This window comes from Choloepus didactylus, chromosome 7 (assembly GCF_015220235.1).
Source record: "Choloepus didactylus isolate mChoDid1 chromosome 7, mChoDid1.pri, whole genome shotgun sequence".
Taxonomy (NCBI): Eukaryota; Metazoa; Chordata; class Mammalia; order Pilosa; family Megalonychidae; genus Choloepus; species Choloepus didactylus.
Genome location: NC_051313.1, coordinates 118,556,389 through 118,579,083, shown reverse-complemented (window position 1 = coordinate 118,579,083; position 22,695 = coordinate 118,556,389). Strand labels below are relative to the sequence as shown.

The window sequence follows — 22,695 nt, the reverse complement described above, 5'->3', positions numbered from 1 at the left end:
CGAGGGCCTGAGCCTCTTAATTCCCTGTCCCCATCCAGGGTCTGATCATTGTGGAAACTGTGGGGAGGTCACTGAAGCTGGGGAGGGATGGGCAGAGCCACCTACCTGGGTTCCAGGAGTGCCCTGTTGCCCAGGAGGTCCTGGCTCTCCCTGGGGTCCCTAGAAACAGATAACCAGGTCGGGGTCAGAAGAAGGTGGTGACAGAACAAGCTAAGGGCCGAGAGCTCAGGCCCAGCAGGGAAGGCCAAGAGAGCAAGACTGGGAAGCAGAGAGGGGATCAAAATGGTGGCAAAGAGACCCAGGGGTCTAAGGATTGGGGTGGGCTCTCCCATGTTCACCACTCACCAAGCTCCCTTTGGGGCCATGGGGACCATCCATGCCTCGGACTCCCTGAAACACAAGAGGGGCGTGAGCAGGCTGGGAGATGGGGCGCAGGCCCTGGAGAGGCCTGTGGTTCCTGAGGGGCCCGGCCATTCCAGAGGGCGGACACAGTGGGCACCTATCAGCCAGACCTCCAATCCATCCCAAACCTAAGCAAACATAGCCAGCCCAGATCCACAGGGCGTGGGTCTACATCTGTGGGTTTGTGGGGTTTGTTTTGTTTTTCTTGAGGTTTTTTTTGTTTTTGTTGTTTTGTTTTGTTTTGTTTTGGCTACACTCAGAGCCCTTGGTACACTGCACCACATGGCTCTCCAAGGGCATCTGGGGGTGAAGGCTGAAGTGGGGCAGGGGGGACCAGGAGACTGGTGGGGATGGGGGAGCTCACAGGGAGGGGGAGCAGTTAGGAAGGGTGGAAAGTTGGAGAGGTCAGGGGGTAGGCAGGGTCAGAGATCAGGGACAGTCACTTACTGGGGGTCCAGGAATACCAGGTGGGCCTTTGGGGCCAAGGAGACCTCGAGGTCCCTGTATTCCAGGTGAGGGGAGGAGAAGGCAGGCATGGGTGAGAGAGAAAGTGTCCCTTCCATGCCCACACCCCTCTCTTGGCCTCCCCAGAGAACCCCCTCCCCAACCTGACTTCCTGGACACTCACCGACTCTCCAGGCAGCCCCCGAGGCCCAATCTCCCCATCGTCTCCCTAGAAGAGGACATGATAAAGCAGACAATCCTTCAGACCTCTCCCGCACAGAGCCCCTGCCTACCACAATACTCACCCGCTCTCCATCCTCGCCAGGGGGCCCAGAAAGGCCCTGGGCACCAGTCTCACCCTGAAAAATGGGGGAACAGGTAAGAGGGGCCTCAGAGCCCCCAACACAGGCAGACACTGACCCTCTTCAATTAGCCAACTGATTACATTCATTGAGTTCCTATTGGACTCCCAGCCTCCTTTCCTTGACTTAAGACACTCCCTCATTTCCAGCTGAATATCTCCGCTCTACCCAAAATACCCTACCCCTGTATACTCACCCTGTGTCCCTTCTCCCCAGGCAGCCCTGGGAGTCCATCAAAACCTCGGTCGCCCTGTGGAGAAGAGGGGCAGAGTGAGGGCCCAGCCCCTTTTCTACCCTCACCCCTCTCCTATCATGTCATGAGTGGGGAAGGGCTGCATCATGGGGGAACCTGGGGAACCAGGTCATCCACAGAAAATGAATGAGCCCAGGCAGGGGTGGGAGCTACACGCGTCAGAGAGGGATCCAAGCTCTGTTACCTTCACTCCAGGTTCTCCAGGCATCCCTCGGGCTCCATCAGCACCTGCTCGACCCTGGAGGTGCAAGGGAAGTATCAGAGCAAACAAGAGCACAGTGCCCCATGCTCCATACCCCATCTCGCACCCACTTCCCATCCCACCCCCCACCCACTGGGCCACTCACTCTTCGCCCAGCCTTGCCAGGAGGGCCTGAGAGGCCCTGGGGTCCTCTGGGGCCCTGGAGAAGGGAGAGACAAGCACTGGGTTAAGGGTCATAGACACTGGGCGAAACACTGGGTTTGAGGATTGGATTGTGAGGGCAGTGGTCACCTGAGGTCCTAGGTCTCCAGATTCTCCTTTCAGACCAGGGCTCCCAGGTTGCCCCTGTGAGAGGGAAAAGTTGGCTATGTTGGAGGACACACCCAACAGTGATTTCTTCCCCAAAGAAGCAAAACTACCTTCAGTCTGGCCCCTTTACAGAAATGTTCACACATCCACACACACAAGAAAAGATCCTCTACCCCAATACCCTACTCACTCACCAAGGGTCCAGGACGGCCCGTGTATCCCATGGGGCCGGGGGGTCCACGGAGCGCCAGCTAAGGGAGCAGAGGAGACAGCAGAGCTGAGGAGGAGACAACTGGAGAACTCCCAACTGCATTACACCTTCCTAATTCACTCATCCACTCCTAACTCTAATCTTCCCAAACTCCCTGCTTAGCTCCAGACCAACCCAGGCCCTCCCCTGAACTACATTCACTCTGACCTACCCGTCCAGCCCCCTCCTAGAGTCGCCCCTTCCCCACCACTGCCCCTCCCTCAACCTAGGTCCCCTCCAGCCCCACTCACCCGAGCCTGCTGCAGGATTGCCTGGGCCTGAGCCTCCTGGGCTGCCACCACGGGGCCCTTTTCACCCCCACCACTGCCAAACCGGAACTTGGGTTGGGAGGATGGGGAAAAGGAGAAAAGGTTCAGGTTCTCTTCTAGGAAGTCCTCGTGTCTCCCCATCAGAGGCTTCATCCAGCATTTCTGTCCCATCCCCAGGTTCTGGGACTTCCCTCCTGCCCTCCTCCAATATCTCCCATGGGTTCCAGGTAATGACTTAGAGGTTTTCATAAATTCAACTCCATCACTCCTCCCCCACTCTCTAGCCTTTGGTTCTAAACCACCCTGAAATATAAGATCTTCTGCCTGGTTCTGGGTAATCCAAATTTGGTACTGGAAGATCCATGTTTGGTTCTAGGTCATGTAATGAGGCCCCAAACCTCCCACCCCAAAGACCAGTCCCTTTGGATTGATGGTCTTTATAGACTCCTCCTTAGCTTTCCCGACTTTCTGGGTTCTTGGTGATACAACACAACTCCCTTGGCCACCCACACCTATCACCATCCCTTCCCAAAGCCTAGAGAACAACTCACTGGGAGCATGAGGGATGTGCCAGGAGGGCCAGGGGCCCCATCTGATCCAGGGAGACCTGCTCGACCAGGGGGGCCCTGGAGGGGGGAGAGAATGAGAAGAATAGAGTGACAGTCAGAGGAGGACATTAGGGCATTGGCATCTTTTTAAAACCCTTCTCAACAGAGAAGTCTCTGGATCTTTCCTGAACACCCTCCCACCATTGAGAAAAATGAGGATGAGACACCAGACCGTTCCTCTCCCAACCAGTGTCTACTCTCCTTTCTGAGTGCTGAGGAATGTAACAGCCTCCTCATTTATTAGTCAGTCAGCTAAGGATGGATTACTGAGCATGGGCCCCCTGTTGGGTACTAGAGGCTCCTCTGCAACTCTTGCACTCAGGACATTCCCTTACCCTCTCACCGGGGTCTCCAACTGGGCCTGGGTTCCCCTGGATGCCAGGGGGACCAGTCAATCCCTGAGGAACAAAAGAAGAGGGGATTAGATGTAGGTGAGCAGGGAGAGCAGACAGAAAAGGGGTACATGGATGAGGGGTGATTTCTACAGAACAGGTCTGGAAATCTAAGGAGTTTCCATTGGAAGGATGCTCTGGAGTTCTGAAAAGGAGGCCTGGGCATCTGTGGGGAAGGCACAGAGGAGCGTGTAGGGAGTTCATCTATAGATGAGCTCATAGATGAGCATGGGAAGAAAATGGAGGCTAAAAGGTCACAGCTGGACTCACCGCAGGGCCTTCTGGGCCAGGCGGCCCCTCCACTAGCATACCCTGTGGAGTTAAGGGTTAAAAGTAAGAGGTTATAGGGCTAGCACCCCCAGCCCCACCCCTGATTCCCTCTCTCCTCCATTGCCCTCAGCTCTGTAACCAGTGTGACTTACAGGTTCCAGCACTGCAGGCTCCCCCTTCTCTCCCTTCAGCCCCCGGGGTCCACGGGCAGCCTGAGGGAGACACACATGTAACCCCCAGCGGGGCCTGTGAGCAGCCAGGGCACCAGGACTCTCCCCATCCCAACTCCCACCTTCATTCCCAGATCTTCTTGAGACCTCCCTGGCCCAGCCTCCAAATCCCCGGCCCTCCCCAAGACCCAGTCCTGCCAAGGAGACCTCAGCACCTACCCTACCCCACCCACTTCCCAGTGAGCTCACCTTTCTAGCCCCATCTAAGCAAACACAACCTCCTCCACTCCCTTAGAGCCCCTCTCAGGAAGGTCTCCAGCCCCTTCCTACAATTCCAAACCTCCAACCTTCCCAAACACTCTTCTACAGAACCCCACGCTTGTTGCTAAACTCCCTCAGACCCAGGAATCCTTAAACTTTAAGAAACTATCAACTTCCTCACCCTTACCCCAACCCCCCAAATATGAATCTCCCTGAGGTTGTGGATAGATTTTTATTGGTGGGGGTGGGGAGAGGGTCAATGGACCCCTATGAGATTCTGACAAAAGATATGGGGCCTTTCTCCAGAAGAGAAAAATTGTATGCCCTATGCACAAAATTTTACTTAGAATTTCAAGGGGTGCACAAGTTAAAAACTCCCCAGTGTTAACTATCCAGACTCTAGGTAGATTCAGAGGACAGTCACTAATATCCTGAACCCAGGCCTCATCACTGTTTGGGGGAGTAAAAACACAGCTCTTGGGATCATTCACTCAACCCCGAGAGCAGACCTCTTCAAATCCCTCCAGTTCTTCCCCCGGCCAGAACTCTAAACTCTTCCTCTGGCCCTCACTTATACTCTAAGCCCACCAACTCCCCCCCTCCACACTTCCCACTCAGATGCCCGACCCTAACTCTAAGGCCAGAACCAAGGTAAGAACAGGGAGAACGGAGGACACCCCACCCTACTCACCCAACCAAGACCTTGAGACTGTCCCCCTCCACCTCCACCCTGACAAACAGCAATGATCAGTTTCCAAACTCTCCCAAATCCCAGATCAACCCCAAATTTCCAGAAAGCAGCATAAGGGAAAGGCAGCAGAAGGTCAGTGGGTGGCAATATTAGAGAAGAGAGCTGTGGGCTGAGGAAGCAGGGTAGGGGAGGCAGCCAAAACTGCAAGGCAGGCAAAAGAGGAAGCGCTATAGACAAGAAATGCCCCAACTGACAGGGAGTGCTTGAGGACATAGCAAACGATTAAAGGAGGCAAAACAAAGGGACAAACACTTGGAAGCAAGAATGATGCCATAGCCAAGAAAAACTAAACATGGCCAAGATGGTTTAGAAGATGCACTGGACAAACAGGAAGTGGCTGGACAGACAGGAAGCACCCAAGAAAGAGGATCCAGGACGTGGACCTTCAACAGCAACATGGCTCCCAGGACCAAGAGAGAAACAGATTCACAACACAGATAGAAAGCAACTCCTGGAAAGAGAATTATGACAATGAAAGGAAATTCTTTCAGAAAACACAAACATCAAGGCTAGGAAACACAGGAAGGGGTCATGGGAAATATCTAGGCCCCCAACGGAAACTTAGGATTTGGATGACCTGAGACACACAGAAAGTAGCTTATTCTCAAAGGAAATTATCACGAGAATCATGAAAAACTAGAGCCAAACACAAATAAGTGTTTACTTCAGTTCAATATGACACAGTCACTAAAATGGATGCCATAGCAGGAGAAGGCAGGAGGGACAGAGAGGAAGTGGCCTCCAGGTTTGAAAGTATGGCATTGGAAATTAGATCGTTTGGCAGCAACATGGACAAGAAACAGTTTTGAACAAGAAGGAACAATGGAGACAGACTTAAAATGGACACAAGGCAGGGGCTTATTGACCAAAAGCTATATGAAATACAGCTTGATTGAGACAAAAAGTACCCAGAAAGACAGGAAGTGGCCATAAGATAAAAAAAAAAAAAAAAATCCCAGTTGCCCTTGCGGAAGGATCCACAGGGAGTCACAAGGTAAGACATATAGCAAAGGAAGGCAGAAACTAATCTTCTCAGGCAACATATACACTTGATGTGAACAGAAGATGGCACGACACCAAGAGGAAGTAACTCAGCCAATAATGATCAAAAACAACAGGAAGCGATTCCTGCAGCTCCCACTGGCGGTCAAAAATGGAAGAGGAGCTCCCTTCACTTACGGCTCCCGAGTGGGCTGTCTCCGCAGAAAGCGCAGGGCCAAGTTCGGTCTCCTCACGATAATCGTCCCCATAGCCATAGGTGTAATCGTAGGGCCCTGCTGGGGGGTCTGTGCCACCCTCCCCGTATTCCTCTGCCCGGAACCTGTCGGCTGTTGGGGGGACCTGGAGATCTGTCCGCTCCTTCCCGGGGGTGGGGAGGGAGAGGAGGCAGATGGGGGCATTAGGGCTGAGAGGAGGTTTTTCCCTGGACCCCAGGGTGCAACAACTTCTAGCCCAAAGGATTCTGGAAGTAATTGGTACTGGAGAAACAAGGGAGTGGTTGCGTAGAAAGGGGACAGGGTGGCCATCAAAGGCTCAAAATGGGGAGGAATGTCCAGCAAAGGGACTGGATGGGAAGAGATGGTGGATGGCAAGAAGGGTGGCCGGAGGGCTGGACACGGACTGGACAGTCCATGGACACAATGATGGACAAAGGAGTTCAGGGAATGACTGAAGAGACGGATGGAGCGACTGAGAGAACAGAGAAAGTGACAGCATTAGAGAAAATGGCTCCTGGATACTGAAATATGACACAGAAAGTAAGATGGTTTGACACCAATATGGAAAGGTGATTACTCTGGAAACAAAGATCAATGGAAGGAGACTGGACATGAGGGAAAATGACTGTACTTAGAGAGGCAAGCAAACCGATAGGTCTGGAATGACCGGAAGACAGAAGACCATAAATGTATATCACAAAGAACCCTCCGGCCAGAGGAGGGGTAGATCCATCACGATGACATGGGCAAGGGGAGTAGGTCACAGACACCCATTGCCCCCAGCTGGGGTGACAGGAGGGGATGGAGTTACCTCCTCAGGGGGTGGCAAGGGGCTTGACTCCAAGATTCCTTCCTCTTCACCTAGGGTGGGGTCCTAACCCCAAGGGGAAGGGAAGGGGCAGAGTGGCAGGGGGAGGGGGGCAGAAGGGGAAGGAGGAGAGAGAATGTTAGCCTGAGGGAAGGCAAAGCAGCACCTGTCCCCCTGAGGGCAATGTCTGTCCGTGCTGGGGGATGGGGGAAATCTCAGATCTTGCAGCCCCTTCGGAGGGGACAGTCTGAGGAGAGTGAATCTCCAAGATCATAGGGGCTTGGGGGCAGAGATCTGGATGCCCCAGCTCTACCTGCCGGTAACCGCTGCCTCTGGTCCTGGGGGGGGCCCGGGCAGCAGGGGGAGCTGCCTGCCGAGCTGGGCGTCGGGAGGGGAGAGGCTGGCCCCTTGCTGGGCTGGAGCCCCCAGTTCGAGAGGGCCTCTGGCCTGCTGAAGGGGACGCCTGCCGGGCCGCTGACCTCTTGGCAGGTGGGGTAGACTTTTGGGGAGGGGTCCGGCGCCCCCTGGGGGAAGGGAGACCCCTGTGGCTGGGGCTTCGAGGCCTCTGCAGCAGAGAGACATGGGAGGGGCCAGTGAGTAAGTAGGCCCCTTTTCTAAACCTATTGGGGCTCACCCACAGGTTGGGGAGGGGTGGAAGGTGTCACAGGAGATGTTTGCAAGGGGTCCTGAGAAGGAGGGGAGAAGTGCAGGGGCCCCTCAGGTTTACCTGGTAATCAGAGGTTGTCCCGGTAGTCATCACATCGTAATAGGGGGGCTCGTAGTCATAGTAGAGAGACTCAGTGGGCTGGGGTTAGGGAAGGGAGCAGTGGGAATAGGTAGGAAGCGGATGGGGTAATTGCAGGGTCAGGAGAGAAAGTAGGGAGAGGGAGATGAGGAAATGGTGTGGGAATTGGGAAACAGGAGAACCATGGAGTTGGAAAATAGGGAGTTGGGGATAAAAGAAGAGGTATGAGGTCAGGGAAAAGATGGGGGAAATGTAGGAAAGGGAGGATGGGTCCCGCATGTGGGACAAAAGCAGACATGATTAAGAGATTGACCCTCCCATCCTCAGAACACTGACCCCAGATCGTATCTGGCACCCTAACCATCCAGACCCCACCCAAACCAGAGTCTTCCTTCCCTGCCCCCTCCACCACCACCACAGCCTCTAACCCTGCACCTCCATGTTCAAGGGGCAAGATTGGATTTCCTACCCCCACACTTCTGCAGACCTACCACCCCTTTAGGATTCCCTCTGTCTCCTATTCCTGTCTTCCCTTCCTTTCTCCTCCTCAGTCTTATCATCTCAACTTCGTCTCCCTGTTTCCGTCTCTCCCCTACTCTGCTCTGCCATCCTCCTTCCCTACGTGTCGTGCTCCCACCCCCCCCACCCCACCCCCCATTTTCTGCCAATCTCTTAATTCAAGAAGGGATGGGAAAGCCAAGGACACAGTCCCGGGAAGACTGGCAGAGGAGGAGACACAAACAGGAGACACAGCTCCCGGCTACGATTTCTTCAAATGACTCTTTATTTTTAAATGAAAATAGAAAGGTGAATGAATGAGGACTGGGGAGGAGGGAAACTGGAGGATGGTATGGCTGGGGAAGGCAGATTCGGAAGGGGAGAATGGGAGCCCAAAAAGGGGGTCTCTAGAACTTTTGGGGAAATTCCCCTGGGGAAGATGTCTGGGTGTCTTCCCTGCCTGGGGTGGGCTGTGGCTGGGGGCTCTCCCATCTCCCTCACCTGTCTCTGGGGTTCCTGGTTTTGTGGCCTATGGAGTCTTGATGATTGCTGTTGTGGAGATCTCTGGACTCTGTGGGACTGCTGGTTCTGAGGTCTCTCCCTCTGAGTCCCCTCACACTCCAGCTCCTTCCGTTCACAGGATTCATAGGCAGCTTGGACCCCTGGAACAATGATGAGTTCCTGGACATCACCCTGTAGGGACATGAGGGAGGAACACAGATAGAGGGAGGCAGATACGTTTCAGAGAGAGACAAAGGGAATAGTCTGGGGCAATAACCAGAAGGCCATTCCAAGGTAAAGCTATCTAATGGGAGAAGGTCATTATCAGGCCTCCCATGTGCACAGCCCTTTTCAGGTTTCAAAGATTCTTTTCATCCATAATCTAAATGGACCTTCACAACAGCTGGGAAAGCCAGTATGTCAAGGATCTTTATGCCAATTCCTCAAATGCCTTTCATTCAGAGATGCTCAAAGAGACAATTACTGGCCTAAGGTCACTCACAGTGGCAGACCCAGGAATAGAACTCAAGCCTTTGACCCCTAAGTGCACACTTTGCCTACTCCCTGCCCCTAGTGGTAATGCATGGGCCATTTCACAGGTGCCCTCTGGAGACAGTGGCCCAGCCTTCACAGCCGTGACCTGCCAATGCCTGTAAAGATGAAAATTCTCAGGACCTCTGGAAATGAGTGAGGGGGAACCTGCTCTCAATTCCAAAGTCATTTGTTTGTGCCCACATATGGTTCTTAGCACACCTATACTGTAATTTAGGGATTTTGCCTCATCTCTAGAGACAAAATGGGAACTCCTTGGTATGACAAAGACCTTATATTCTTTTGTGTGCCCTTTGCCATCAGATATTCAGAAAACATTGACTGACTGGGTGGAAGGATGAATGGATGGATGGATGAGTCAGAGAGTGGATGATGAATGGGAGCTCAAATACATGGTTGAGTGAGAAGGTTGATGGGTGGTGAATGAATGGATGGATGGATCGTTGAATTACAGATTGGAGATGCAAGGTAAATGGGGGCAGACTGATGAATAAACAGATGAATATAAGTGACAATATGAGTGGATAATTGGGTGGATGGTGGAGGAGAAGGTGGCTGGGTAGACTGAAGGAGAGAGTAGTTGAGTGTGTTGAAAGATAGGTAAGTAGATGGTACGTGGGTGGATGGATGGGTGGATGGATGACTGGATGGATGGATGGATGACTGGATGGATGGATGGATTGTAGATAGATGGATGGATGGGTGTTTTGAAGGAGGGAGTCTTTGAGCAGGGGAAGGATGGATACAAGCCTGAATGCATGAGTAGGTGAGTGAGTGGTAAAGGGTGAGTGGGTGGATGGATGGATGAGTGTATGGTAGATGCATGTATGTGTGCATAGGTGGGTTGGTAGGTGAGTGGGCAAATGGATGGGGAGGTGAATAAATAGATGGGTTAGAGGATGGGTGGATGGGTGGATTGGTAAAGACTGAGTAACAGAATAAGTGGCTATGGACATAAGCCCATATAAGTGGGTACCTACCTCTCCTACAGAGAAAACTGGCACTGGAGATAGGAAATGGAAATATAAGTTCACGAGAGGAGAAACGAATGGCTAGGGAATGGGAAGATGGGGTGCTGGGGCCAGAAGGAAAGCAGACACAAGATATCAGAAATCACTCCTTTCTCTGCTCCCGTTACCTCGTTACCTCAAAGACTTCTTCATCCAGGATACGGGCACCAAAGATTATCACTCCATGGATGTCCAACACTGGACGAGCACTTCGGAGGAGGGGCCGAGTGACACGCTTCTTGCAGTCAACAATGAGGGTGACAGACTGGCCTTTCACAGCCACTGCCACATGGTGCCACCTTGTCATAGGGGAGAGGTTCAAATGACTGACTGAAGGGAAAAGTCTACAGGGTCAGAGGAACACTTGATTGAAGGGTTGAAGCCAATGATAAAGATAGTAGTAATCTTAACAGCTACCATTTACTGATGCTTACAATGCACCAAGCACCATGCAATCATTTTCTCATTTGATTCTCACTTTTCTATTATCCTTTTTTTACTGCTATGAAACTAAGACTCAAAAAATTTTAAGTAACTTGCCCAAGGTACAAGCTAGTATTATATGCAGAGCAAGGATTTGAACTCGAAAGCCCAAACTCTGGGTTAGAATCCACTTGAGTTTGGGCAGTGGGTAGGTGAAGTGCAGCCAAAAGGGTCAGCAGGATTTCCCAGTTTAGGAAGTGGGGGTTCTGGGCAGTGGCCAGAGAGGAGCTCCAGAAAGTGTGGCCCAGGCAGACCAGAGGAGCAAACTGACTTACTTGCCATCTGCTAGACTGAGGCCTCGGAAGACCGGCTGAGCCGGGGGTTCAGGCCGTCCAGTCTGGTCCTCATACAGGAAGCGGACTGGTCGGCCAAGCTCCAGGACTAGCTGTCGGACACCCTGAGCACTGTAGAGAGTCAGGAGGGGAGCCTGGAGGCCAGGGCGGGTCCGGACCACAGTCAGCAGAGAGAAATCTTTAGGAAAGCCTCCTGGTACCCGAGAGAGACATGCAGGTGGCGGGACAGGCAAAGAGAGCCAAAAGCTCTTTCCCTTCTGGTGTCTGATCCCAGACCCCAACCTATGAGCTTCCCTGGCTCTCCCCACCACACCATGGCACCCATACCTGGGAAGAGCTGGCGGGTGGGTGCGCTGAGCTGGGCGGGTCGGGACACTCGGTAGGCTGCATCAGCTGGACAGATGCCTCTCGCCCTCCGAACGCCATCAGGAAGGGAGGGGAACCTCAGGGCCTGGAGAACATCCACGGGGGCTGCACCTGGGAGAGTCCAGGAAAGTGAGGGGAAGAGGTGCACCCTCAGGAGGGCATTAGACTGGGAGTCATTTGGGGCTGGGGCCTGAATGGACAGGAAACACTGGTATCTGAATGAGGACAGTGCTGGCTTGGTACTCCATGCTCGTTCCTGCTCAGCATCTCTGCCTCTTACTGTATCCTTCTTTTAGTCTATGAATCAATCTCTCTCTACTGTCTTTTAATATCTCTCCTAACTTCCATCCCTCTCCCCTTCTCTCTCTCACTCTGTCTCTGTTATTCTCTTTGGCTCTGTATCTGTTGGTCTTTCTGTCTCCCTATCTCTTCCATCTAGATTCTTCCATTTCCCTCGCATTCTGTCCATCTTTTTCTTTCCCTGTCTCTCTCCCTCTTCTCCCTCCCTTTCCATATCTCTCAGTCTCTGGGTCTCTGGCATCTGTCCAGTCTCCAGCACAAACAACATCTGGTCAATCGATCATCCTGGGCACAAGAGGTGTAGGATGGGGGCCCCAGAGAGGGAGCACAGAGGCACCTCCATGAGGAGGGTGCTGCAAACTGCTACAAATCCCGTGTTTGGGGAGGTGCGGACAACTCTGGTCATGCTGGGGAAGGAAATTCAAGAAAAAGCCACCCCAGGAGCCTGTGCCCCCTGGCTTGGGAGATGGGCTGGGGGGCGAAGAGGAGGGAGCCTGAAGCCGCCACGCTGAGCCAGAGCAGGTCCAGAAACCCGAGCCACACATCTGTGGATCCCATTAGAGTCCTTGTCCAAAGCCCAGGCCAGCTCCCCACACCTGGAACCTCGACTCTGTCCCACCACCCCAGGGTCCAATGACTCAAGACTGGGGCCACCAGCCCTGTCCACCCAGAATTCAGTTTCCTGGGGCTCAAACTCCCTGGAAGACAAGGAGCACCTCTCTCTTGTTTGCCTTCTGATACATACTCTTCACACCATCAGCTCCAGATTGGAAAAATTCCAAAGAGAGTTCCAGCAAAACTTACAGGGAAATGTGGGGCAGGGCAGAGCAATCAGGAGAGCAGAGCTGGGCGGGGTGGGTGAGGTGGGGCGAGCAGCAGAGAAAAGGCCCTTTGAGTCCCGGAGCCGGGAAACCACGGCCTTACCCCCCCACCCCCGCCTGAGCCCAGCCCCCGCGTGTGGCGGCTCTGCAAACACCAACATACAAGGGCCGCTTTGAGAGACGCGGGGTGAGGGAGACAGAGACACAGAGACTCACAGAGACCCCAGGCTGGTGAGACCTCAGAAGGCCCCCACCCTTCACCAAATCCCTGAAGAACACAGTTCAGCCCAACAGAAGACAGGTCTGCCCACAGTCTTCCCACCTCAGGCCAAATACTTGCCCCACTGTCTCTAGCCTCCCCACATCTGCTCCACCATCTCCCCACTTGTAGCCCCGTCACCCCCCTCTGCTCTACCCCTGGCCCCCCAAATGCCCCATTCTTTAATATCATGAATTCCGCAGGAACCCGTTTCCCTATAGAAGCCCCCTTCCACCCACCCAGACCCAAAATAAGAGATAGAGTCATTTCTGCCATCCCCCTGCCTCCATGCCAGTGGGTGCCTTTTGCCCTTAAGAGAGATTCCCAGGGTCTACAGTATCATACTCTTTGATTTCCTGTCCCTGAGCCTCCCTCTGCCCACAGCTTGGAAGTTTCTCCTTCTGTGATCTAACCTAAGCCCTTTATACTGCCCTTCTGACCATTTTCTCTCCAGAGCAGAGAAGGAATAAATAGTCAAGTTAAATGCAAGCCAGCCTCTTCCAGCAGCAGGGAGCTTGCTCCAGCCTGCTTAGGACCCAGATGCTGCCAGCCCCCTCCTCTCTGACACCAAATCCCCTCTCCTAGGAGCCACGACTTCTGGGTCCTGGGAAAAAGGAGGAAAAGATTCAGGTCATGGACACCAGGGTCCCCAGGGAACCTGGCTGGCCAGATGAGGAGGGAGGGGGCAGGAATGCAAAGAGTTGGCTCCGGCCTCAGACACCTGATCCCAGCCTGTCCGGCGGCCCGTCCTGTTGGCAGCCAGCCCCAGTGCTCCCCGGAGCCAGCCGCGTGGCAGCATCGAGGGCACAGGGAGGGGGAGGGGGTCCTGACAGGGAAGCCATTGGATTCAGACAGTCGAAGCATCCAGTCTTTCCTGGCTTGCTAGGTTCTGCTCTGAACCACAGAAGCTCCCCATCACCCCAGAGATATAGATACAGAACCCAGAAATAGACACACACACACACACACACACACACACACACACACACACACACCCCTCACCCACCACCACTGGCTTCTACCGTTCCCACCCCAGCACCAGGCTGGACCAGACTGGCCCTGGCTATCTTCAGCATTTCAGAAGACCCAAGCATCCAGCACCTCTTGGGACTATCTAAGATGGTCCTCCACCTTTCAGCTTCACTTGCCTGCCCCTAGTCACTTCAGGGAGGAAAAGGGATCTCTATTCTGGCTCCAAGGAACCCAGGGTCCTGACCCCCAACCTGGACCCTTGGTGCCTAAATTCCCCTCCTCAGGATCAGAAGCTGTCCACTCTCCTGGGATACTCTGAGCTCAAGCCTGGCTCCAACGATCGGGGGTCTGAGTCGAGACTCCACTTACCTGCTTGGGCATTTAGCCCCAGAACAAGTGGTACCAGTAGGAGGAGGCGATGGCAGCAGCTGCACCGCTCCATGGCTGGGCGGCAGTAACGCCGGTCCCAGGAACTGGGAGCACCGGGATACATTGGATGCCCAGAGGCTGACAAGGGAGACTAAGCAGGCTGGGCACCTCGACTCCGGGGTCCCGGGGAGATCAGAGACTGTCCGGCTGCGACAGCTGTCAAGTGGCCCAGCTCCATGCAACCAGGCGCCGTCGGGGCTCCGACGCTGCTCCCTCCTCGGTGGCCGCTGCTCCTCTGTGTCCCAGGCCACCCCAGCTGCCCAGAGCCCCCACCTCGCCCCCGCCCCCGACCCAGCCCCTGCCTGCAGTCGCCCGCCCACAACCACCGAAGGGAAACCCCACCCTCGATCCCCACCTGGAGTAGCGGGGAAAGAGGGGCGGGAACCCTCCTTCCTCTCTTCTCCCTCCTCCCTCACTGACCCTCGGACTGCTCTCCCCTGCTCCTTGAAGGTTGTCAATGAACTGCACTCTCAGATTCTCTTTTCGGGAACCCGATATCTTCCTCATCCTACTCCTTTTCCAGGACCCAGACGTCCAGTCACCCCCCACCCCGCGCGTGCACACACACACACACACACACACACACACATACACACAGTTCTTTCCCCCTTGGGGACCCAGAGTCCCCTTTCAGCAGCGGCCAGGGAGGGATTTAGGGACAGTGGGACGGGAGAGACGAGACGGGTTGGGGTCGCACCCCCTCCACACACACACACACCCGTAATCAGGTCTCCCTAATTACTTCCCCTCGCCCGGCCCCGGGTAATTACAGAGCCCAGCCCGGGCTCGAGTATTTATAGACCAGGCTATAGATAGCGCTTAGAGACCCGCAACGAAGACCCGGGGCGGGGGGCAGCCGGGGAGAGGAGGGTCGGCCTAGGGGCTGAGAGGCCAGAGCCTGGGACAGACCGACAAAGACAGGCTAATCAAGCTCAAGGAGATGGAAATGGTAGGACGAGGTAAGGGAATCCGTGGATTCCAGGTGGAAGGGGATACTGTGGAGAGAAGGAAGGCGACACTAGTTGAAAGGGTCCGGGGAAATTGGGTCACTCAGGGACGTGGGGCCGCCTCCGGGCGAGCAGTGCCCAGGGAAGCCACCGAGCTCAGTGCCCAGTGAGCTCCCACGAACGGGCACGGTGCCGGGTCTGCCCGGAGCCCGCGGTGCGACCGGAGAGAAGGCCCTAGTGAGCCGAGGCGCCGCCGCCCGCTGTCGCTGGGAAGGCACAAGCGAACAAGGAGCCTTTGAGGATCAGCCGCCCCACACGCACACATACATACACACCATCCTCCCAGCTCCGGCCGGCCCCGCCCCCAACCTGGCACACCCCACCCGCACCGCCCCCACCCACCCACGACAAAGCTCGCCTTGTCTGCCCTACCTGCGCCGGCCTCTCGAGCCCCAGGGAAGCCCGGCGGCGGCGTCAAGGGAGCGCGTCCGGAGCTCCCTACCGGATACCACCCCCACTCCCCACCCAGGGCCGAGCGGCGCCGTCCCTCTTCACACACAGTCATCCCAGTCCAGAAAAGCAGCGATTTTAATTTGAAAGCGATTTCATGTGAGTCAAAGAGAGGGGAAAGGAACCCCAAAGAGAGGAGCCGCAGGGCAAAAATCATGCAGCCCCAGCACCCCATCTCTGCGGGCTGACCTCCCCTCAATTTTCAGGATAGGGTTCTGTGTTCTGTTCCACATTCTGCCAGGGTTGAAGGGAGCTGTGAAAGGTCTGAGGACTACCCTCACCAAACTTTCTCCTGCCTGGTCCTGCCCTTCTAAGGCCATCACAGCCCAGGCCCCTTCCCCAAGTTAGGAGATGGGGGGGGGGGGGTGCAATTAGGAAGGCCAGTGCTTGCAGAGCCCAGTGACAGACCATCTCAGAGCCATCTTTCTCAAACACCCACCTCCACCGTCAGCACTACTTAGTCAACCTGGGGAAGTACAGTACTTCTTTGAGTCTAACTGCAAATTTCTATCCTCAGAGGAAATTAAAAATAGATGTGTTCCCTCCATCTCCACCCACCCTTTAACCACCACCACCTTTTTACTTTTCAGTCTGACTGCAGAAGGAGGTGAATTATAAAAGGGGACTCTGGACAGTAGAAGATGACAAGGCCCCCTCTCTCTTCCAGAGTAGCCCCCATCAGCCTGGCCTGGGAAGAAGGCAGGCCTGTCAGAGCCCTACTCCATGTCCATCAGCTTGGGGGGCCTGCCCCCCAATATCCATTTCTGGGGAAGTTCCCCACTTCTACCCTTCAGATGGGGAGATAAGTGAGGCAAGATGAGAGAGGGAGCACGGTCCTAGGAGCAAGGCCAGTGCTTTGTGCAGAGGAGTCGGGAGGTGGGAAGGAGAAATCCTTCCAGACAAGGGGTAGAAATAATCCCAAATCATGGGACACCCCAAAAAATTCAGAGACTCAAGGCCACTAAAGGGATATGGCCAGCCCTTACAGGGGTCTCAGGTCCCCTCCTGACTTGGGACATCAAGCAAACCCCTTGGAGGGTTTATAGAACCTCTAGGAGATACCTGTTCTGGCCCTGCAGTCCTCACCCACCAAGGTTCTGGGAATATCACCCCTGCCCACCCTGCCCCAGGGCTTGGAGTCCCTCTTGGATGTGCACTCCTCAAGTGTGAGGAGCATCAAGTCTGGGTCCAGCCTCAGGCCAGCTGGTGGGGAGCCTCAAGCATCTCCATGAGGAAGGTGTCGATGGGAGTGTCACCAATGAGCTTGAAGAAAAACAGATGCTCTAGACACTTGAGGCCAATAGACCGGAGGGCAGGAAGACGTAGCAGCAGCTTGGCAAACCTGAGGTGGTGGTGAGAGAAGCAGCGTGAGAGCTGGAACTACATGGACCCTGAACACATCCTCGTGGCACTCCCTACCCCTGTGGGAGCCTCGGTCCCCTCAATTCCTCACCCCTAGAGCCCCATCTCACCGTCCCTGCTGTTCAGGGTACTTCTGTTTGCAGTAGGTCTCCAGTGACGCATATACTTTCTCTCGCAGGACCTCCACCTCGCTGGGGTTTGAGAGACCCTTGGCATCTGGGATGGCAGGGAAGATAAGAAGAGAGGGGAAGAAAAATCAAACCAAGACAGGCATACTGATGTGACCCCACAAGATGCCCCTCTTGGGTCCCACCTATTTGGCCTTCACCAGATGCCTGGCAAAGGAAGCAGGACCTCAAGTCTCTTGGAGGCTCAACAGATGGGGGCCCATTGGGTTTGTGAGTTGGGGTCAGAAAAGGAATGTATCAGTGAATGGGGATTTTTCTTGGTCATATGGGAGATTTTCGGGTTGAGGGTCTTAGTGAGGGGGATGGCTGGGTAACTTAAGGAGTCTCTGGAGAAGTGGAGGCTCCAAGGTTGCCTTGGTCTTGAAACAGGGATAATCCTCCCCTTACCTGGATTGAACAGAATGATTGCCCTCAGGCAGCCAAGCTCTGTCTTGTCCATCCTCATGTCACGCATTTTGGACACTAGCTCTGTCAGCACCCTGGAGAGGGACCTGCAGGTCACTCAAAGGTCACAGCTCAGCCAGCCTTGGACACGGACCAGCCTATAGCCCCACCCCCTTTACCTACAGACCAGTCCAGCCCAGGGCCACTGACCGATCAAAGATGGCTCCCACGCCTGCAGAATGAGCTGAGTTGCGGTGCACATGAAGACCTGTGGCAAGGAGGATGCCGTCTCGGACATCAATAGATCGGTGGGAGAAGGAGGCAATGAGGAGCTCATTCCAGCCTGAGTGGGGGGCAGCAAGGGTCAGGAGCCAGAGATCAGGCCATGAAATTCAAAGCATATCAGGGGTAAAAGAGAAGAAAAAGGTGGCAAGGTCAGTGAACTTGGCTCCGAGTATGCAAGGTAAGGCCACTAAGGTCACTGGAGATCAAGAGATCAAAAGGGGTTAAGAGGTCAAAGGGATCCAAGGTCACTGACCTGCCCGTAGCAAAATGACCTGGTCATCCAGAGGCAAGGAGGAAAAGTGTGGGATCCTCTTCGCCCACTCAACAAGCGTGAATAGCTGTTTGTCAGCTGCCTGACAGATGTTAGTCACAGGGTCATTTGGCTGCAGGGGATGGGGAGGTAAGAGTTATGGAAGGTTTCGAGGTACACTGGACCCTCTCCCTTGTAAGAGGCTCTTGATACCCCCTCCTTTTATTGGAGTCTTCTTTCAAGCCCATTCTGAACCAATCCCTATGAATCAGTCTTCTCTTCCAGCATTTGTGTAAACAATTATTTATGTGGGACTTGACTGTGGTTCAGTCGGTGGGTTGTTTTGAGGGTAGGGACAGAGGGAGTATCACACCCACCTCAGATTTTGAAAGACCTCGTTTGGTAGCACTTCCCATCCCAGGCAGTGTTAGGAGGATTGTGAGGGGAAGGGAGGAGAGGAAGGGGGAGATGGAACAGACCTAGACTCCCTCCTCCCACCCCCTCAGGGAGGAGAGTGGATGGACCCCATCACTCACGCTGCTGCCGCTACCACCGGTTCCCCCAGGACCCTCAACGCCCTGGTCACTCTTCTGCTCCACAGCAAGCTCTGCCTCCAGGATCCTGTCCACGGGCATCTCCTCAGGGGCTCCCCCAGCCCCCTCCCCATCCCCGTCCTTGTCCTTCCCCCGCTGACGCTCCTCCTGTACCGCTTGGGGGAGGGAGAGGGAGAAAAAGTTGAAAGTCAGCAGCCAGTCATGATGGTGTTCAAAATGTCCTTAGGGCCTTATCAGAGTCTCAGGGCCCTCAGGAGATATATAAGAATTGGTGAAGGCACTAGAAATGGTGGACTTGGGGGACAATCTGAAAGCAATGCTCATAAAAAAGGCAGATAAATGAGTCAAGAAGGAGAAGGCGATGGGAGGGAAAAGGCATTAGGGAGGAAGCCAGCATTTAAATGGAGGGCCTATTACATGCTAAGAAATGTGCCAAGCACTTTTTTTTAACATTCACTCAATAATCACAACAACCATATGAACTATAGAATGCATTATAAATAACTTGCCCAAGTTCACACAATACATGGCAGTTCACACATTTGAATCCAAGTGTGCCTGATTGTAATCTTGACCTCTTCTGACTCAACAAAGAAGTAGTAAAAGGAGTGCTGGCCCAAGCCTTCAGAAATGTGGACTCTGATCCCAACCCGGCTACTCTTTTGTTGCATGACCTTAGGAAAGTCATTTTGCCTGCCAGATCTCACGCCCAGTTCTCTAAAATGAGGGATTTGACCAGAATACTCTCTAAAGTGTCTCTCTTAAAATACTATGAATCACACTTAAGAAGATAAGGAGACAAAGCAGAGAGAAGGCAAGCCCTGAGGATCTTCAGTAGAGTCTGTAGCTTAAGAGGGTAGAGTCTCAGAGGTCAGAGGAGACCATGGATAATATGAGACAGAAACCAGAGAAAGAGCATCAGGTCAAAGAGAGGAAGGACTATTCCCTCTAGAAAAGGGGAGACAGGCCCATAATGCGAAAGGAAAACTTATCCCCCTTTTTCTGGGGAGGGGTCACTGGAGCCAACCAGAGAAGCAAAACCATTAAGAAGGAATCTAGAGGGACTAGATCAAGGCACCAGGGAAAAGAGCTGATGAGGAAGGGGAAAGAGAAATTAAATATCGCCCTCTGGAGGACAGAGGGAATTGTCCTGCCTTCCTCAGAGAGAAACAGATTGAGGTTTCCTTCAGTCTTCCCTCTACCTCCCCCCTCCTCTCCTACAGGATGGGATGGGAGAGGAAGGGCCTATGGACTGGAAGCCTGGGCAGGCTTCTTACCCTCCCTCTTCATGCCAGTGGCCAGGCACTTCTGATAGCGGCAGTACTGACAGCGGTTCCGTTGGCGCTTGTCCACTGTGCAGTCTTTGTTGTCCCGGCATGAGTAGGTCAGGTCCTTACGGATGGTGCGTTTGAAGAAGCCCTTGCAGCCCTCACAGCTGTAGACCCCATAGTGTTTGCCTATGAGGGGAGGGGAATTGCTATAAGAAGACTGCATAAAGACCCCCCCTTACCATTAAATATCTTGCCAACCTCCCTCTGGTAAAACTTAGTTTAAGTCGTCTTAGTTTAAGTTCCCTCTGTTTGGGGAACAAGGAGTAGTCTTACTCTCCCTCACAGCTCAGAAACCCTGTCCCAGCTCCCTCTTCCCTCAGACATCCCATCCCATATCTAAGTTTCAGGTTCTTTAGCTCTCACCAGGCCTCCCCCAGCTCACTTACTCTGTCCCAACCCCATGAGACCCTGGGAATCCCACAGGCCACGGTAAGTGGCCCAGACTCTCTCTTTCCTCCACTTTGCTGAACCTCTGAGCCCCATACCTGAGCTTCTGTCCCCGCAGATTGCACACAGACGTTTGCCAGCCCCAGGGCCACCTGGAGGGGGTGGACAGTGCAGGCCCCGGACCCCTAAGACTGGTGGCTTCACATCTTCAGGGGGGCCAGACCCACCCCCAGGGAGCGACACTGTTGAGTTAATCTGGGATGGGGAAATAGGGAAGTCACAGGGAGACTCATTGGGAAGGAAAATCTCTCATAGGTGATGGAAATCATTCCTTACAACCTAGGCAGAGCTCTGCATTGCACATTCCAGAAGGCATTCTTTACACTGCAGTCTATGTGAATGGCCTCCCCGGGAGCACAACTCCAAAGAGAATAGACATAAACAGTGCTCCCTGAAATTGTGCAACACAGTGGCCCTGAAGGACATGTATCTCAGAAGGGCAGATGGGACAAAAAGGGCAGAAAATCACTGATAGATGAAAGGGACATCAGGGTTATAGGATGTTTTTTGTTTTGTTTTTAATGGGGCTGGGAAGAAAGCATGCACCTCAGGAAGGGCAAGAGGTCTCACAAGGACCACAGGCCTGCCAGAATTAAAAGACTGAGGGTTAATGAGCCATAGGGAAGTTCACACAAGGATCTAGAGTTACAGGAAATGAAAGTGGAGAGGAAGTAAGTGGGTCACAACCTCTCACCTGAGGGCTGCTGACAGGCCCGGAGAATCCTGGGGGAGCTGGAGGGGGCAGACCGGGGGACCCCATGGAAGAGCTGATGACCGGGAAGGGGGAGCCCAGTTGGGGGGGTGGCAGCGGGGGTGGGCCCCCGGACCCTCCCAGGGGTGGGGCTGCTGAAGGGGGCAGTGGTGGCCCAGGAGAAGGTCCCCCCTGATGGAGGGGATTTGGGGAAGAGCTGTCTGGGCTTCGGGAATCTGAGGGAAGGGTACATACAGGCACAGAGACACACAGAGACAGGAGAGACAAAAACAGAAAATGAGTCTTCGAACTCCAGTTAGAACTGGAGATTTTAGCTCTCTAATTCCCCCACTGCGTCCACCCCATCCCAACCACCCTAGCCATCCACAAGTCGAGAAACGCCTTGTTGTCAAACAACAGTTTAACCTCTAATTGTATGTTGGGGGGGGGGTGACAAAGGAGAGAATAGTTCAGATGAAGAAAATCTCCAAGCAAGGCATTTGGATAAATACCCGGTCATTCCAAGCCAGGCCTTTCTGTGGGTGGGAAAGCACGTGGGGTGGAACAGCCAGTTCCTCAGTTCCCAACATATAGTCGGGTGGCCGGACTGTGCAGAGGAAGGAGAGAGGGGGAAGGGACCCCTTCTAGGGTGTCCGATTCGCCGTCACACGTTCAGAGCCCTCAAGTTCTAGGGAAATCCTGTGCTTCCCACGCCCGGAACTCCGAAGTGCAGGGCCTCACGCGGCCACCGCCAGCAGACCGCAGCTCCCCTCCCCGCCCCGCCCCGGGGGGAGGGCGCTAAGGCCCTCCGGAGGGAGGGGACGCGTGTTTACAAACAGGGGGGCGGGAGCGCCAGCGAAAGAGCGCCGGGGAAGGGTGTGGGGGGAGGGGTTGCAGATAACACGGCCACTCGCTTGCCTGCCTGCCCGCTGGGACACTCACCCCGCCCGCTGTCGCCCATCCCGTCCCGTCCAGACTCCCCCGGCTCCGGCTCCGGGGTTTGTTGTTCTCCGGCTACTGCCGCCGCCGCCGCCGCTGTCGCTGCGGGATCCAGCCAGGGCCGTCGCCGCCGCCACCGGGACGCGACCCCACAATGCATTTCTTTTCGCACCCCCACCGGCCCACACTGCCCTGCGGCATGCCGCTGGGGGAGGAAGGGCGGGCGAGTAGCCCAAGACATGACACGTGGCTGAATTGTGAGGATTCCGAAGAGTTACCAGGGATTCCAAAAAATTGACCGGGGGACTAGCTGAGCACGAGGAAGCCCCAGAGGAAAAAACTGGGCCGGGACCGGGTCGAACTAAGCGCTTCGCTCTGCTCTGGACCAAAATGACAGCGCCGATATGGCAGCCATCTTGGTACAGATGGGAAGTCTTGACGCTAATTCCCGCCCTCTCGGTTAGTTGGAAACGTAGGAGGCGGTCTCTTCGAGCCTATTAGCCCGCCTTGCCCGGGCTCTCCTCAAATAACCTCGACTTCCGCGCATGCGCAGTAGCGCAGGGTGGGTTGTCCCCTACCGGGGTGCCGCCATCTTGGTAAAGGTATTGGG

At 54.5% G+C, this 22,695-nt stretch overlaps 2 protein-coding genes across 9 annotated transcripts in view; both read right to left on the bottom strand.

The window, feature by feature from the left end:
- COL11A2 (collagen type XI alpha 2 chain) overlaps nt 1-14,444 on the bottom strand; it is a 28,846-nt gene extending 14,402 nt beyond the window's left edge. Inside the window, exons 1-23 of one of the 7 annotated variants that reach the window (XM_037843481.1) lie at nt 14,138-14,444; nt 11,378-11,527; nt 11,033-11,243; nt 10,411-10,573; nt 8,713-8,904; nt 7,696-7,773; nt 6,972-7,034; nt 6,123-6,302; nt 3,914-3,973; nt 3,762-3,803; nt 3,435-3,497; nt 3,043-3,117; nt 2,474-2,560; nt 2,167-2,223; nt 1,955-2,008; nt 1,809-1,862; nt 1,646-1,699; nt 1,405-1,458; nt 1,152-1,205; nt 1,031-1,075; nt 850-903; nt 346-390; nt 106-159 (exon numbers count right to left, since the gene is read on the bottom strand). In XM_037843481.1, the coding sequence (XP_037699409.1) occupies nt 106-159; nt 346-390; nt 850-903; nt 1,031-1,075; nt 1,152-1,205; nt 1,405-1,458; nt 1,646-1,699; nt 1,809-1,862; nt 1,955-2,008; nt 2,167-2,223; nt 2,474-2,560; nt 3,043-3,117; nt 3,435-3,497; nt 3,762-3,803; nt 3,914-3,973; nt 6,123-6,302; nt 6,972-7,034; nt 7,696-7,773; nt 8,713-8,904; nt 10,411-10,573; nt 11,033-11,243; nt 11,378-11,527; nt 14,138-14,261 (2,013 nt within the window). In that variant the 5' untranslated portion in view covers nt 14,262-14,444. Of the gene's footprint in view, nt 1-105; nt 160-345; nt 391-849; nt 904-1,030; nt 1,076-1,151; nt 1,206-1,404; nt 1,459-1,645; nt 1,700-1,808; nt 1,863-1,954; nt 2,009-2,166; nt 2,224-2,473; nt 2,561-3,042; nt 3,118-3,434; nt 3,498-3,761; nt 3,804-3,913; nt 3,974-4,883; nt 5,262-6,122; nt 6,303-6,971; nt 7,035-7,695; nt 7,774-8,712; nt 8,905-10,410; nt 10,574-11,032; nt 11,244-11,377; nt 11,528-14,137 lie in introns of those variants that run through there. The other 6 variants (XM_037843484.1, XM_037843482.1, XM_037843485.1 and 3 more) reach the window with 6 other exon arrangements.
- Nucleotides 14,445-15,714: 1,270 nt separating this feature from the next.
- Nucleotides 15,715-22,501, bottom strand: RXRB (retinoid X receptor beta). 2 transcript variants are annotated; one of them, XM_037843474.1, is made up of 10 exons: nt 22,089-22,501; nt 21,150-21,382; nt 20,494-20,650; nt 19,955-20,134; nt 18,660-18,832; nt 18,127-18,256; nt 17,799-17,931; nt 17,592-17,695; nt 17,127-17,232; nt 15,715-16,996 (listed from the first exon to the last, which is right to left on the bottom strand). In XM_037843474.1, the coding sequence occupies exons 1-10, from the start codon at nt 22,324-22,326 to the stop codon at nt 16,849-16,851; spliced, it is 1,602 nt and encodes a 533-aa protein (XP_037699402.1). In that variant the 5' UTR covers nt 22,327-22,501; the 3' UTR covers nt 15,715-16,848. The 2 variants fall into 2 exon arrangements, with proteins under 2 accessions (XP_037699402.1, XP_037699401.1); XM_037843473.1 differs by having other exon boundaries at nt 17,592-17,683; nt 22,089-22,456.
- Between the last annotated feature and the right edge of the window lie 194 nt (nt 22,502-22,695).

What these genes read in the sequence shown, in the direction of transcription:
- RXRB (XM_037843474.1), bottom strand. Translation starts at nt 22,326, where the DNA reads ATGTCTTGGGCTACTCGCCCGCCCTTCCTCCCCCAGCGGCATGCCGCA. An exon ending in GATGGGCGACAGCGGGCGGG is followed by an intron (nt 21,383 to 22,088) that starts GTGAGTGTCCCA and finishes CCCTTCCCTCAG; the next exon opens with ATTCCCGAAGCCCAGACAGC. An exon ending in CACTGGCATGAAGAGGGAGG is followed by an intron (nt 18,833 to 19,954) that starts GTAAGAAGCCTG and finishes CCCTCCCCCAAG; the next exon opens with CGGTACAGGAGGAGCGTCAG.